At 46.5% G+C, this 13,575-nt stretch overlaps 2 protein-coding genes across 6 annotated transcripts in view; one reads left to right on the top strand and one right to left on the bottom strand.

Moving 5' to 3' along the window:
- The window catches only part of RNF32 (ring finger protein 32), a 38,226-nt gene extending 36,051 nt beyond the window's left edge, over window positions 1-2,175 (top strand). For 4 of the 5 annotated variants that reach the window (XM_086685452.1, XM_086685453.1, XM_025929845.2 and 1 more), the window contains 2 exons: window positions 62-229; window positions 1,280-2,175. In XM_086685452.1, coding sequence (XP_086541578.1) covers window positions 62-229; window positions 1,280-1,531 — 420 coding nt within the window. In that variant the 3' untranslated portion in view covers window positions 1,532-2,175. The remainder of the gene's footprint in view (window positions 1-61; window positions 230-1,279) is intronic. The other variant, XM_086685454.1, reaches the window with a different exon arrangement.
- Window positions 1-13,575, bottom strand: part of LMBR1 (limb development membrane protein 1) — a 199,352-nt gene that overhangs the window by 28,825 nt on the left and 156,952 nt on the right. The window lies entirely within an intron of this gene.

Below are 13,575 nucleotides of genomic sequence, written 5' to 3'. Positions count from 1 at the left end.
CTTCCGCCTCCGTGTAGAATTTCACCCGGCGTTAGCCCGCTGCCTCCCGTGTCCTTTGCAGTTCACAGAAATCAGCCGCCGCATACTGTGCTCCTACAACACAAACATAGAAGAGCTGTTTTCGGAAATCGACCACTGCCTGGCCATAAACCGAAGCGTCCTTCAGCAGCTGGAGGGCAGGTGTGGCCACGAGCTCACAGACGGAGACTGGGAGAAGATCCAGATCCAGGTAGGCTTGGGTCACTAACCGGAAGCAGCAGAGCCCCCAGGAGTCTGGGTGACATTAGAGGGGAGACTTGGGGACCTGGTGGTGCCAGATCCGTGCTTCCAGCCCTGGCTGTGCCTGAACCGGCGGGAGGGGGCGGGGGGTGGTCCTCGAACCTTCGTTGTCCAGTCTGGGGTGAGGTCAAGGCCCTTCAGCCGGAAACTGCTTTGATGATGCCTTTTTGTGAGCAGTGAGAACACCAAAGGGAAAACACCGCCCCACGTGTTACTTTCCTGGTTTTCCTTCAAGCCCGGGCCTGCCCTCGTCTTGCATCTGTAGTGGCCATGGAAGAAAGGGACACTCTGAATTCAACAGAGCAAAAACTTACTTAGAAAATGATGAAAATAGGAAAATCTATAAAGAAAGTTCAGCAGCTATCCAGGGTCAAGGATTTTGAAAAGGACTACTCTTTATTGCTTAATTAAAAGGAAATCTATGTCGTTAATGTTCAGTATTTTATAAAGTATTTTTGTTTGTTTTAAAATTGCTTATCACATGGGCACCTGGCTGGCTCAGTCAGAAGAGCATGCAACTCTTTTTTTTTTTTTTTTTTTTTAAGTTTATTTGAGAGAGAGAGAGAGAGAGCGCACAAGCAGGGAGGGTGAGAGAGAGGGAGAGAGAATCCCAAGCAAACTCCGCACTGGCAGCATGGAGCCCGACTCGGGGCTCAAACTCATGAACCGTGGGATCCTGACCTGAGCTGAAGTTGGACGCTTAACCAACTGGGCCACCCAGGCTCCCCAAGAACATGCAACTCTTGTCTTGGGGTCATGAGTTTGAGCCCCACACTGGGTGTAGAGATTACTAAAAAAAAAAATTGCTTCGGCCGTGAGTTACTATCCCTTCCCATATTTCACAAGAGTAACAGTATATGTGCAATTAGTGTTCTTGTAACACAAGACGGAACTTCATTTCTAGAATATCCCTGTCTCTTGGTATATGGTTCTCCCTTAAGTTCAGGAAGCTTCCCTTCACACCCTGCACAAGCAACTCACTCCCTGTCCTGTGCTGCAGGCTCTGCACCGGGAGACCCATGAGTGTCCCATCTGTCTCACCCCACTCCCCACCAGCGGCGACTGTCGCCAGGACCCGGTGGAGATGCTCTGCGGCCAGCCTTCCCGAGAGATGGTCCTCCTGTCCTGCTCACATGTGTTTCACCACACGTGTCTCCTTGCCCTGGAGGAGTTCTCCCTGGGAGACAGCTCTCCTTTCCATGCCTGCCCCCTCTGCCGCTCTTGCTATCAAAAGAAAATTCTGGAATGTTGAATTCACAGTCAGGGAAAACTATCATTCCTGGGGGGGGGGGGGGGACGTTTACCTTAATTTTGGATAAACTGTATGGGTTTGGGGTTAAGTGCTATGGTGTAATCTGTTCTCCAATGAAACGTGTTTTTACCAGCTGTGTGTAGGAACCCTAAATGTATTTCTAAAGCTGACAACCTACCCAGTTTTAGTCTTTAGTCTATAAACATTTCAAACTGATAAGCTTAATCAGTTGAAATAAGTGAGGGATGGATAAAAGGTCGAGTTGCGGAGGTTCTGTACTTTGGTGATCTGCTGTGCTTCTTAGGTGATCAGTTGGGATTGCTCCCAGCAGCAAGATCACTCTCGTCCCTTCATGGTCACCTGGTTACCTGGCCTGTCTCCACGGAGTTCTGGTTGACACTGGGTCGGGCCTGCCAGGATGGCCTGTGCACGTGGCTGCATACACACAGCGACTGGGTGCCCAACGAGCTGGGAACCTAAAAACACTCCTTAAATTGTCTTAGAAACACTGCTTGCCATTCCTAATTCTCGTTTTGTAGTAATTGCTTTATTTGTATGTGATAAATGACTATTGTACTCCAGCGCTTCTAATATGTAAACCCAAAGTATAAAAATAAAACATTCGGTGGCATTCGGCACCAGGAGATGGTAAATCACGTTCAATGACTTCGAGCCGCTCTGTTGTAGCTGGTACGTGTGGACATCCATGGATGTCTGCTTGGATCGGAAGGGTGTGACTGTGCTCTCCTCTTCCCGGGACCTTGCTGGTTTGCAATAACGAAGTACAGTTGTACAGGCCAAGTACCCCCCTGCCGTAGCGGGAAAGGCCCCAGATCTCAGTGGCTTGCAAAGAAGCCTGTTCCTCCTGAACCCCACAGCCCACTGGCGGTTGGGAGGGGGGACGGGTGCTGACGGGGTGCTCTAAGAAGCCTCTGGCTCCCCGGCTCCTTCCGACTTCTGTCTCATGGCTCCTCTACCCTGAGTCCGTGAACGTTCTCATCACTGGGGAAAAGCAGGCAGAGGTGCTTACCGGGTCGAGCTCGGGCGTCCAGGCACACGTCGCCACGGCAACAGCTAGCCGCAGGGCAAAGAGACCGGAAGCGGGAGCCCAGGAGGAGGAAGACGTGGGTCGCCAAGCCCAGGTGCACACGTGTCAGGGGTGCGGAACAATCCTGACATCATGTGGAAAGAAATACTAAAATGTATATTCCTTTCTTTTAATCTCATCCTTTCAAAATGCTCGTCTGATAGGTTTTATTTATAAATAGCTTTATAAATACCTATCACTTACGAATAAATACACATATATTGGAGTGTGCTCAAACATCTTGTAAATGATGGGGCACCCCACTGCAAAATTTGGACAAGCAAAATTTGTCCAAAATCTGTTAACAGTCTTGTCCCACTCATCCACAGGGGACATGCCCCAAGACCCCCAGTCGACGCAGAAAACCACAGATGGTACCAAACCCTGTTTTCCCACTGCATCTTCTCCTATACATACATACCGATGATAAAGTTTAGTTTATAAATTAGGTTGTAGTAAAAATTAATACCTAAAAATAAACAGAACAATGTACGGTAATAAAAGTCACGTGACGGTGGTTTCTGTCTCAGAATATCTTACTGTGCTGTGCTCACCTGGTGAGGAGGAAGTTGGGAGATCTAATGCCCGCATGACGAGGTGGGGTGAGGCGAGTCATGCGGGCACTGTGATGGAGCGTCCAGCTCTTACGGGTCTTCCGATGATCCGTCAGGAGGCTCATCCGTTCTGGGATCACAGGTGACTGGGTAACTGAAACTGTGGAGAGCGAGACTACAGATGGGGGGGGGGGGGACCAGCTGTAAACTGGACAAGCTCTAAACAGTGAGTAAGCACTTCTGTCCTGAGACGGCAGAAGTTAGCAGCTCATAGCCTTCCACGTCCACCCAGAAGGCCGATGACGTGCACGCCTCTCCGTCCACGCCCTGAAAGGCAGAGCAGAGCCGTGTGGCCAAGGCCTGGGTAGTCTGATCCCACTGCCCCCTGGAGGGAAAGTCCAAGGCTGCATGGGTCACTCAGTGATGGCGAGAGTCCACTGAGGACCGTGTGTGGCCACATCCCAATGCTCCTGTTCCTCGGGACGATGACTGGGTCTTACTGTCCAGACTCCCTGCACTCCTGCCTGCCTTCTGAGCCCATTTCTCGAGCTCTCCCACTGAATCTGTGCTGCCACACATCCTTCCGGTGGCCTGTTTTCCCGCTAAGTGGACAGAGTCCACTTCTGCTCTGTGCAGCCAAGTACATGACTGACACAGGAATCATGAGCTGTGGACGACAGACACGGGAAAATCAGCGGCGATGGCGTCTGGAATGGGTCGTCACCGGGGACGAGGGCAGTGAAGATGTTGTGAGTGTTCAGGGACGAGTCTCAGGCAGCTGTGACGATGTGAAAGCAGGTATTTTTCTTACTGAAAAGCCTCCTGGAATGGCATTCCCACCAAGGCTTGGGGAGACCCAAGTTTCAACCACAGGACAATAAACAAGGATGCAGTGGAGTAGCTGCTTCTCTGGACAGTTTGACGATGACGACACATTTTCAGGTCAAGTCACAAAAACCATGCAGACTTTCACACGATTACATCACAGCTTCAGGTCTCTTGTATGAGAACTGGGTCGCTGACCAAGAGAGCGTGGGAAGTCAGTAGAAGACTTGAGAAAGGAAAATTGTGTCATGCTATTTAAATCCATCATCGTAATCGTTTTCACATCTCCAAGTGACTGGGTACGTGGTTTATTACCATTTTGGTTTGTAAATTCCAGTTTTGTTTCACGTGACCAGGGAGTGGGATTTGCCAGTCCGGTTGCTGTAACGGTGCCTGTAACAACTAGGATTTATTTCCTGTGTGTCGGGTGGGTTTGGCTGCACTGTGGGGGGCTCAGCCGGGCTTGGCCCCAAAGTGTGAGTTACGTCCAGCCACGTTCCCTGAGCTTTGTGAATTTGGTTTCTGACCTGCAACCAAAGACTTGTGATGAATACAAGAAGGCATAAATGAAGGTGGAACCAAAGAGGGGGAGGAAACAAGAGTGGGAACAGGGGGAGGGGGGGACAGGAAGGAGGGGTGAGCCACGCACAACAGACACCCACGCGCACTTCCTTCGGCAGCAATCACTGCCCGTTCGGTTCTGAACTTCTGAGCAGTGGGCCCAAAAAGGAAACCCGTGTCTGTTACACAATTCATAACGTCCATGAGTTGGAAACAAGGCAAGTGTTCAGAAAAGAGGGACTACTCTTCTTCCCCTTTTGAGCCAAGTGTCCCCTTTCTTCTGTTTCTCGAGTTGGTGACCGGGGTGGCCGTGGAGGAGCGCCATGCAGGTCTCGCTTCCAGAGAGCCAGCTGAGAGGGGTCGGCCAGTGGACGTCTTCCAGCCACCGTCCCTTCAGAGCCGCCTGCGTGCTCCTGCCTAGGCCACAGGCTTCCGGGCCATCCCTCAGCAACACGGAGGTCCAGACCCTGCCACAGGGGAGCGCACCGCTCACGGGGACACGTATCCCCGCCTCGTGGATGGCCACTGCTTGCACTCAGACACGGCTTGTGCCACAAAGACAAAATGACAGGACACGATAAACAGAATGGTGTTCACCTCAGGTACGCAGTGGTGAGTTTCACGGGGCATATTCTGTAAAACGTTCCCCTGTAGCGCGGCCACACCGTGGTCAATGACAGCAATTTCCGGGACGCCCGCTTGGGCGCAGTCTGCCGGGCATGCCGTCTGTGGTGGATCTGGCTTGTCTGGAACATCCGTAGGGCGTGCTGACCGTGTGTACTTCAAGTAGTTCTGGCGGGAAACCACTTCTCGTGCCGTTTTCATAAATACCGGCTGGCAGTTAGGTTCAAAATGCAGTCCCTCGTAAGTAGCAGGAACGTCTGCTTCTCTCGTGCAGTATAATCTGTATGTGTGTTGACACGCCTTGGTGGACAAGCGCGTGTTAAATACAGCTAACCGCCTCCCGGAAAGGCCGAATGCCCAGGAAGGGTATCTGCGGGCGGGGCTGTTCCGAGCCCTCTCTGACCTGAGGCGGGCCACCAGCAGCCCCGGCATTGGTGAGCACAGCCTAACATCTAGGAAGCCGAGTCACCGTGTCGCACGCCTGAAACGAACGTGACGCCGCGTGTCAGCTCTACTCAAAAACCGTTTTCGACAAAAAATGCAAAGAAATAACACATGCATCTGGTCTCTTATTCTGGCAAACCAGGCAAACTCACGTGCCTTCTGCAGCCAAGCAGGTAACAGGTCAGTGAAGAAAGCAGCTACTATCGCCATGATTCCAAGATGTGGAACTTAATGTCGCCAGGTCTTCTAGCACTCGAACAATCCCTCTCAGCCAAACGATGTTTAATCTTTTGGCACCGACAACAACATGGCATTGGCATAAAAATAAATCGGTGAAACAGGCAGCCCGGAAACAAACCCACGCGTATACGGTCAATTAACTTATGACAAAGGAGCCGAGAACATACCACGGGGAAGGAACATTCCCTTCAATAAATGGTGCTGGGAAGCTGGATAGCCACGTGCTAAAGTTGGAACTGGCCCACTCCTTTACAGCATACACATACGTCAACTCAAAATGGATTAAGGCCTTGAACGTAAGACCTGAAACCATAAAATTCCCAAAATACACAGGGGGTAAGCTCTCTGACATCGGTCTCAGCGATGACTTTTTGGATCTGACGCCAAAAGCAAAGACAACAAAAGCAAACAAAAAAGCTTCTTCACAGCAAAAAAAAACAAACAAAACAAAACAAAAAAAACAACAGCAAAATGAAAATGTTTGCAAATCATAACCTGCTACGGGGTTAATATCCAAACTATATAAAGAACTCCTCCAATTCAATAGCAAAACAAACAATCCAATTTAGAAAGGGGCAAATCTAAATAGGCACCTTCCCAAACACACACGGATGGCCAGCAGGCACATGGAGAGACGCTCTGCTGGTGAGAGTGCACACCGATGCAGCCACTATGGAACGCAGCAAGGAGATTCCTCAAAAAGTTACAAATAGAACTACCACGTAATCCAGCCATTCCACTTCTGTGTACTTGTCCAAAGAAAATGAAAACACTCATTCAGAAAGGTATCAGCACCTCCATGTTCACTGCAGCATTATTCACAGCAGCGAAGATACGGAAACGGCTCAAGGGTCCGTCGATAGGTGAGATGTGGTGCACGTGTACAATAGAATATTATTCAGCTACAGAAAAGGGAAATCCGGCCGTTTGGGACACGGATGGACCTCATGCTAAATAAGACAAAGACAAATACCATCGGATCTCGATATGTAGAATCTAAAAAACAACAACGACAACAAATTCACAGATACAGCGAACAGATTGGTGGTTGCCTAGAGTAGGGAGTGGGGGTAGGCGAAATGGGTAGAAGTGACCAAAAGTCCATACTTCCAGTTATAAAATAAGTCCTTCATATCTAATGGACAGCACAGCAAGGATGGTTGACAATACTGTATCGCATATTTGAAAGTTGCTGGGAGTAACTCTTAAAAGTTCTCAAGAAAAAAAAGTGTGTAACTGAATGGTGATCATTTCACTATATATATATATATATACACTATATATATATATATATACACTATATATATATATATATATATATATATATGTGTGTGTGTATATATATATATATATATATATATATATATATTCAGTTACCCACATATATATATCTACACAATCATCATATATATACACTTTTATATATATATATATATATATATATATAATCGTTATGTTATGCGCCTGAAACTAATGTATGACATTTTAATTAAAAAAAGACACTGAGGTTACAACTATAAATGAAAATACCTCACACAACGAGGGTATTGTGGAATTCTTGCGATTCATTAATGTTGACTCAATTTTTAAAATGTTGAACTCGCAACATCACATTTTGAGTTAAGCATAGCCCGCAGGTCACTTGTTTGCCATCTATACGTTACACAGACAAGCTGGGGACAGGGACGCGAAGATCAACTCCCTATAATGTGACCGAAATATTCTGGGCTTGAAAAGTTTTCCTTTAGATAGATTACCACAATGACGCCTCAGTAAAACATTCATAGCATACTGACTTTGAATAAGGCGATTTCTTTTTTTTTAAGATGTTTTTTAAGGAATCTCTACACCCAATGTGGGGCTCGAATCCACAGCCCTGAGATCAAGAGTCACACACTCCACCGACCGAGCCAGACAGGTGCCCCCAAAAAACGCTATTTCTTAATGTCGTCTTCTGAAACCGTTTACCAAGACAAACCAAAGTAACTTGGTGGATGTGATTATTATTAAAAGCTGGGAAACACACTCACCCCAAAGAACTGAATTTCAGCAGAGCTGATCAGTAGCCAACAACTAGGTAACAGGAGCAATTATTTGTTTGGATCCACCTTGGATCAAGATAATAAAAATAGTAACTGCATTAAAAAAAAAAAGTGAAGGGGAAGAAAAAGTTTTCCTGGACCCTCTTGGGTCCTCGGCTAGATCTAAAAATTAAACTGACAAAGGCTGCTTAATAGGAGAAAGGCACACAAATATATTTAGCACAGGTTTTGCACGACACAGGAGCCTTCACAAGAAACAAAGAGCCAAAGAAACAGACCTGATTATTTTCCGCTACATCCGATGAAGCACAGGAGTCGTGGGAAACACAACAGGTTAAGCAGTGTGAGGGAAGTGTGTAACCTGGGGGACTCAGCAAGGCCTGTTAGGACCCTCTGAGATCGGGAGGCTCCTTTTCTCTGGGTGAAGGGAGGGCAACTGTCACAAGAGGGTCTAAGGACCTGTTTCAGGGGAGAAGCGCAAACCTCAAATTCCTTCCGCTTAAAATATTCAATGCTCCCATGGGCCATACGCGAGTCTTGAGCCCTATCAAGTGCTTGCTTTCTGCTTTCTGCAGGGAGTGGAGGTACATGTCTAACTTATCTAAAATGGGGTGAGAATTTAAAATTTTTATTTTTTGTTCTCACGGTAGTGTTACAGGATAAAGTTCTCCATAAGCCCCAATAATCAGGATTCATATTAAATGCATAAGCCCAAATCATGACCTAATTCCGCCCAGAGAAGAAAGACCTAAGATCAAAGATTACACTAACGGATTTTCCATGAGTTTTGTTGAAAAATGGCAAGGTTCTCAGGCCTACGTGTAGAAACACACACACACACACACACACACACACACACACACACACACACACACACACACGCACACCAGGGTGAAGCCTGTACCGGGGGCGGGGAGGCAGCCTGGCTAGACCACCTTCGCAGGGTTGAGGTGGGCAAGTCACGGGCCACAGACACCTGTGCCCGGGGGGGGCCAGACGCCTCTTTCTGCTCCACCCTCCTCAAACACGTGGCTCCATCCTTGAGGGCACTTTGCAGAGGAGTTCACATTTGTACTTTCTGAACCCAGCCTAATTCTTTGTTACACAATGTCTCTGGGATTTTTAAATACTTGAAATTGTTGCAAACAATTAAACAGTGGCGAAAATCGAATTCCCTTATACTCTTCGCCAGCTTCCCCTCATGTTAACATGCCATGGTAAAATTATCTGAACCACAAATTAACAATGAAAGAAAAGTATTAGCTAATCTACAGATTTTATTCGAATTTTGTCAGCAGTCTCCAGGATGTTTTGTAAATAAGAATTTTCATTTCTTTGCTGGGGTGCCTGGGTGGCTCAGTCAGTTAAGTGTCGGACTTCAGCTCAGGTCATGATCTCGCGGTTTGTGAGTTCAAGCCCCGCATTGGGCTCTGTGCCGACGGCTCAGAGCCCGGAGCCTGGTTTGGATTCTGTGTCTCCCTCTCTCTCTCCCCCGTCCCTCCTCATGCTTTGTCTCTCTCTCAAAAATAAGCATAAAATTTATTTTTTAAATAATAAAAAAATTTTTCTTTGCCAGTGTGAATGCTAATCTGTCTAAAGGAATACATCTTCCAAATTATAATTCAAGTGTGTATGGTAAAGTCATCATATTAACTGGACATTTCCAGACAGAATGAGTCACTAACAAGGACTCTGGAAGAGTAAATACAAGTATTAATAATTCAAAACACAAGATTAGTGTTCGGTACGTTAATAGAGGAGAATATTCTTCAGAATCAGTTTATGAGATACATTAATTAGAGGTTCAGGACATAAAACTTAGAAATAGAACTCGATGTTTATGGACATTTAGTTCATGAAAACGGCGCTGAAATCACATTACTGTTTAACATACGGCTCTGTCATACCGGCCTGTCCTTTGGGGAAACAATAAAACTAGTCAAGGATGGGACAGAACTGCATTGAGGTGCTCCCATCCGCTGAATGCGGCGTCTGAATCTAAGAGGGGTCACCATCTGCACAGAAGCCACGGAGGGTGGGCGGCCAGGCAGCTGTGCACTCGGTGGGCATCCGAACTCTTTCAACTGTCTTCGTGGGCAAGTGGGCAAGTCACAATCCGAAGCGGCTCTTGGGGTCCCAGCGGTCCCATCCCGTCCCATCCATGGCGCCACCGAGGAAAGGAAGGGTGGAGGTGGGGCGGTGCCAGGCGTCTTCCGAGTCCCCTTCCTGGAGGTCCTACGCAACACTCTGCACAAGCTCCCTGGTCAGATCCGCGCCACACGGCGGGCACAGTGCCACCCCGAAAAAAACCGGAGCTGGGTCGCCTGGCACGAATGGTTGCTGTGTGGCCAGTGACGTCTCTGCACAACCGTGATCGGATTCCTTTCGGCAAGACAAATCCAGATAAGAGGTTGATGAATTACGGAAAAAAAAAAAAAAAAAAAAAAAATACAGACACAGAAGCAGTTAGGTGTGGGGTAACGAAAATGATCCGGGGTTCCATGGTGGTCATGGCTGCTCCACTCTGTGCATGTACTATATATCAACAAATCATATGCTTTAAGAGTGAGTTTTGTAATATGTGAATTGCATCTCAAAGTAGTTAGGGGCAAAAATTGGGAAATACCTTTAAAAGTCTTAGGGTAGCGAAGGCCTTAGTATGACACCAAGAAATTATGGGAAACTGCACATTTTGACCACTTCAAAATGTAAAGTTTCAATACCACAAAAACCCAATATTGGACAAGTTTAAAAAAAAACCAGGAAAAATATACACATCAGAAAGATAAACATTTAATATCCATATGGGCTAAGTATATTTAATACTAATTCACAAAAGTAGAAATACAAACAGCTGATAAATTTTTTTTTAAATTCCCAGTAGTTATTAAAAATGCAAAGAAAAACAATTAAATGTTTGCCTCTCAGGTCGGCACTCCTGTAAAAGACCGGCAAAATCCAGTGTTAGCTAGAGAAACACATCTTCACGTGCTGTTGATGAGAGTATATTGATAGGATCTTTCTGGAAGTAGTCTGAAAATGTGCATTCCCTTTGATCCAAGACTTTAATACCTAGGAACTGGGTGAATTTGTAACTTAGAGTAAGAAATATGTATTTGGGCTTCCTCCCCATTCCTGGCATGGAGATGAAGCCTGTGGAATTTCCTAAAGCGATAAGAAGATAAAGGTGTCTTTTGATATGCGTAAGGAGCCCTTTGGACCACACCTGAGCTTCCGTGAATAAGCTGTCTTTGGGAAAGCTCCTACAGCAGGCCAGTGGGAACTACCACCTTCAGTCCCACCCTTCCGACCCGTGGGGAGCAGGAAGGCCTGGAGCCTGAGGATCGCTAGTGGCCAATCCTTTCCTCAATCATGTCTGTGTAATGAAGCTTCCATTTAAAACACCCTAACTGAAGGGGTTCAGGGAGCTTCCGGGTCGGGCAGCACCCGGAGGTGCGGGGCGGCTGGTGCACCTGGAGGGGGCAGGGAAGCTCTGCCCCCACTCCGACCCCTGGCCCGTGCGTCTCCTCCGTCCAGTGTTCCTGAGCTGGACCCTCTGTCACAAGCAGGTAATCTGGTAAGCGCACTGTTCCCCAGACTTCCGTGAGCCGCTCTAGCAAATCGCTGAGCCAGAGAGAGGTGGGAACCTCTGACTGATAGCTGGTTGGTCGACGCACAGGGTACAGCCCAGACCTGCCACTGGCGACTGAGGCGGTGGTGGGAGCCAATCTTGGACTGAGCCCTTTACCTGTGGGGTCTGCACTAACTCCACGGACATGGCGTCAGAAGGAAATCAAATTGTGTGCCACAGATACGGTATCCACAGAGAACTGGGAGAAGAGGCTGGTGCGGGAAAACCCCCCACACATGTGGTGGCCAAAAGTGAAGTACTGAGAGTGCAAAAAAAGAGAAGCTTTTCATCACAACTTTCTAAAGCGAGAACAGAACAATGTGCTAAGACATATGTAAAAAGCTATCTGTAAGTACGCATAGCCATTCGATAGGATACAACAGCTATGGCTACTCAATAGGACAGAACGGCTCCAGCCCCTCAAAGTCCCAGCGTGTCCCGGGTTCGCAGGGGCCACTGTTGGCAAGCAGTGTATCTTTTAAGAAGAGCTTTTCAAGAGAGAAGACATTAAGACATTCACCCAGGAGTTTCAGTGACTGATCAAACTTTCTTCCTCAGCTTCGTATTTAAATCTCTACCTCCTCACATTCAGACACTGACGATCTTTCTGGTCCTCCGGAATCATGCACATCAGGTGCTGCCGCCCTACTTCTCATCACCCATGCTTGGGAACTTAACTTCTCCAGTAGGTTTAGGAGAACAGAACACCAAAATCGCACCTAAGAAGAAGTGGGCTTCATCTGAATTTCCGAGTTGATCACACTTGAAGACACTTTCACCGAACTGAATTACGCAGAGCTGGAAGTTAACTAACTTCTCTTCCAGAGTAGTTCCCAGATCTCTTCCTCCAAAACGAAGGGATCAATCACCTAGTTTTGAAATTTGATAGCCCACTTTTTAGAGCTTTAGCAACTTCTACTGATTTTAATTACATGTTTTGCAGTGCAACAAGTAATCTGCACGTATAATACTTCGGCTTCAGGGGTGTTTGCAGTGATGACTTTTACCTAAAGAATATTCAAAAGCCAAAATGTTTTTGTATTCATTCATCTTTCAACTAGATCCTGAAGCCGTATTTTTCAAACTAAAGTTTACGATCCGTTGGCATTAGTGGTCTGTGTCTAGTATCCTAAAAAATAAAACAGAAAATGCCAGCATGCATCACATACCGAAAGTAGGTACTATTTCCTTAAATTCTCGTTCACACGTATACACGCGTGTGAGGGTTACAATGAAGAGTGTATTTCTTCCTTTCGTCAAAGAGCTGGAAAGCCACTGCTGTGAAGGCTTCTGTCTGCCAGTGAATTCACCAGTTGACAATGGCCATTCACTCTTCCAAGAACTGTGGATTAGGCTGCCCAGACCACAACTGGGTATAGCTCAGTCCTTTTATGGAAAAGATTAGAAAAATCAACTAAGTAACTCAAAAAATTCGATGACACCCGTGATTTCAATTGTTGATGGTACATTTTGGCTGTAACTGGTTGCAACAAATTGCTCTACCAAGAACTCCACAAAAAAAGAGAGAAAACATTCACTTCTTCCCCCATTCAACATCCCACCAGAGTCATTACTGCCTTTTAGAAAACTGAAATGGAAGCATCCTACACATACGCTTAAGTTTCAGCCACGATGCATTTAAGATTTAAAACTCAAACACGCATTTGAATGCTTATAAAACAAAGTATGAAATCACCTTTTGTAAAACTTCAATTTCTGAGACATTAAAAAGTCACACTAGAAGTGTCTCATAGAAACAAACAGAACCAACAGATAATTTGTAAACAGAACACTCTAGTAAACAAAAATGACTTACCAGTGCATCTAAACATCATCTTTAACCCATACCAGTCTTTAGTATAAAAGTCAGTGAGTGCTGTACGTAGACTCATATTTAAAAAAAAAAAATTTTAAGAACTTTGTCTTTATACATTAAATACTGCGCTAACAACAAAGAAAGCCACGTAGGGTTCTCAAACCCCACGTTGCAGGCAGGTTACAGGGTGAAGGAGGACCAGGGCGGTCCTCCGTGCCCC

Source organism: Puma concolor, chromosome A2, assembly GCF_028749965.1.
Source record: "Puma concolor isolate L17-30 chromosome A2, mPumCon1.1.hap2, whole genome shotgun sequence".
Taxonomy (NCBI): Eukaryota; Metazoa; Chordata; class Mammalia; order Carnivora; family Felidae; genus Puma; species Puma concolor.
This window is presented reverse-complemented; position numbering and strand designations above follow the sequence as displayed.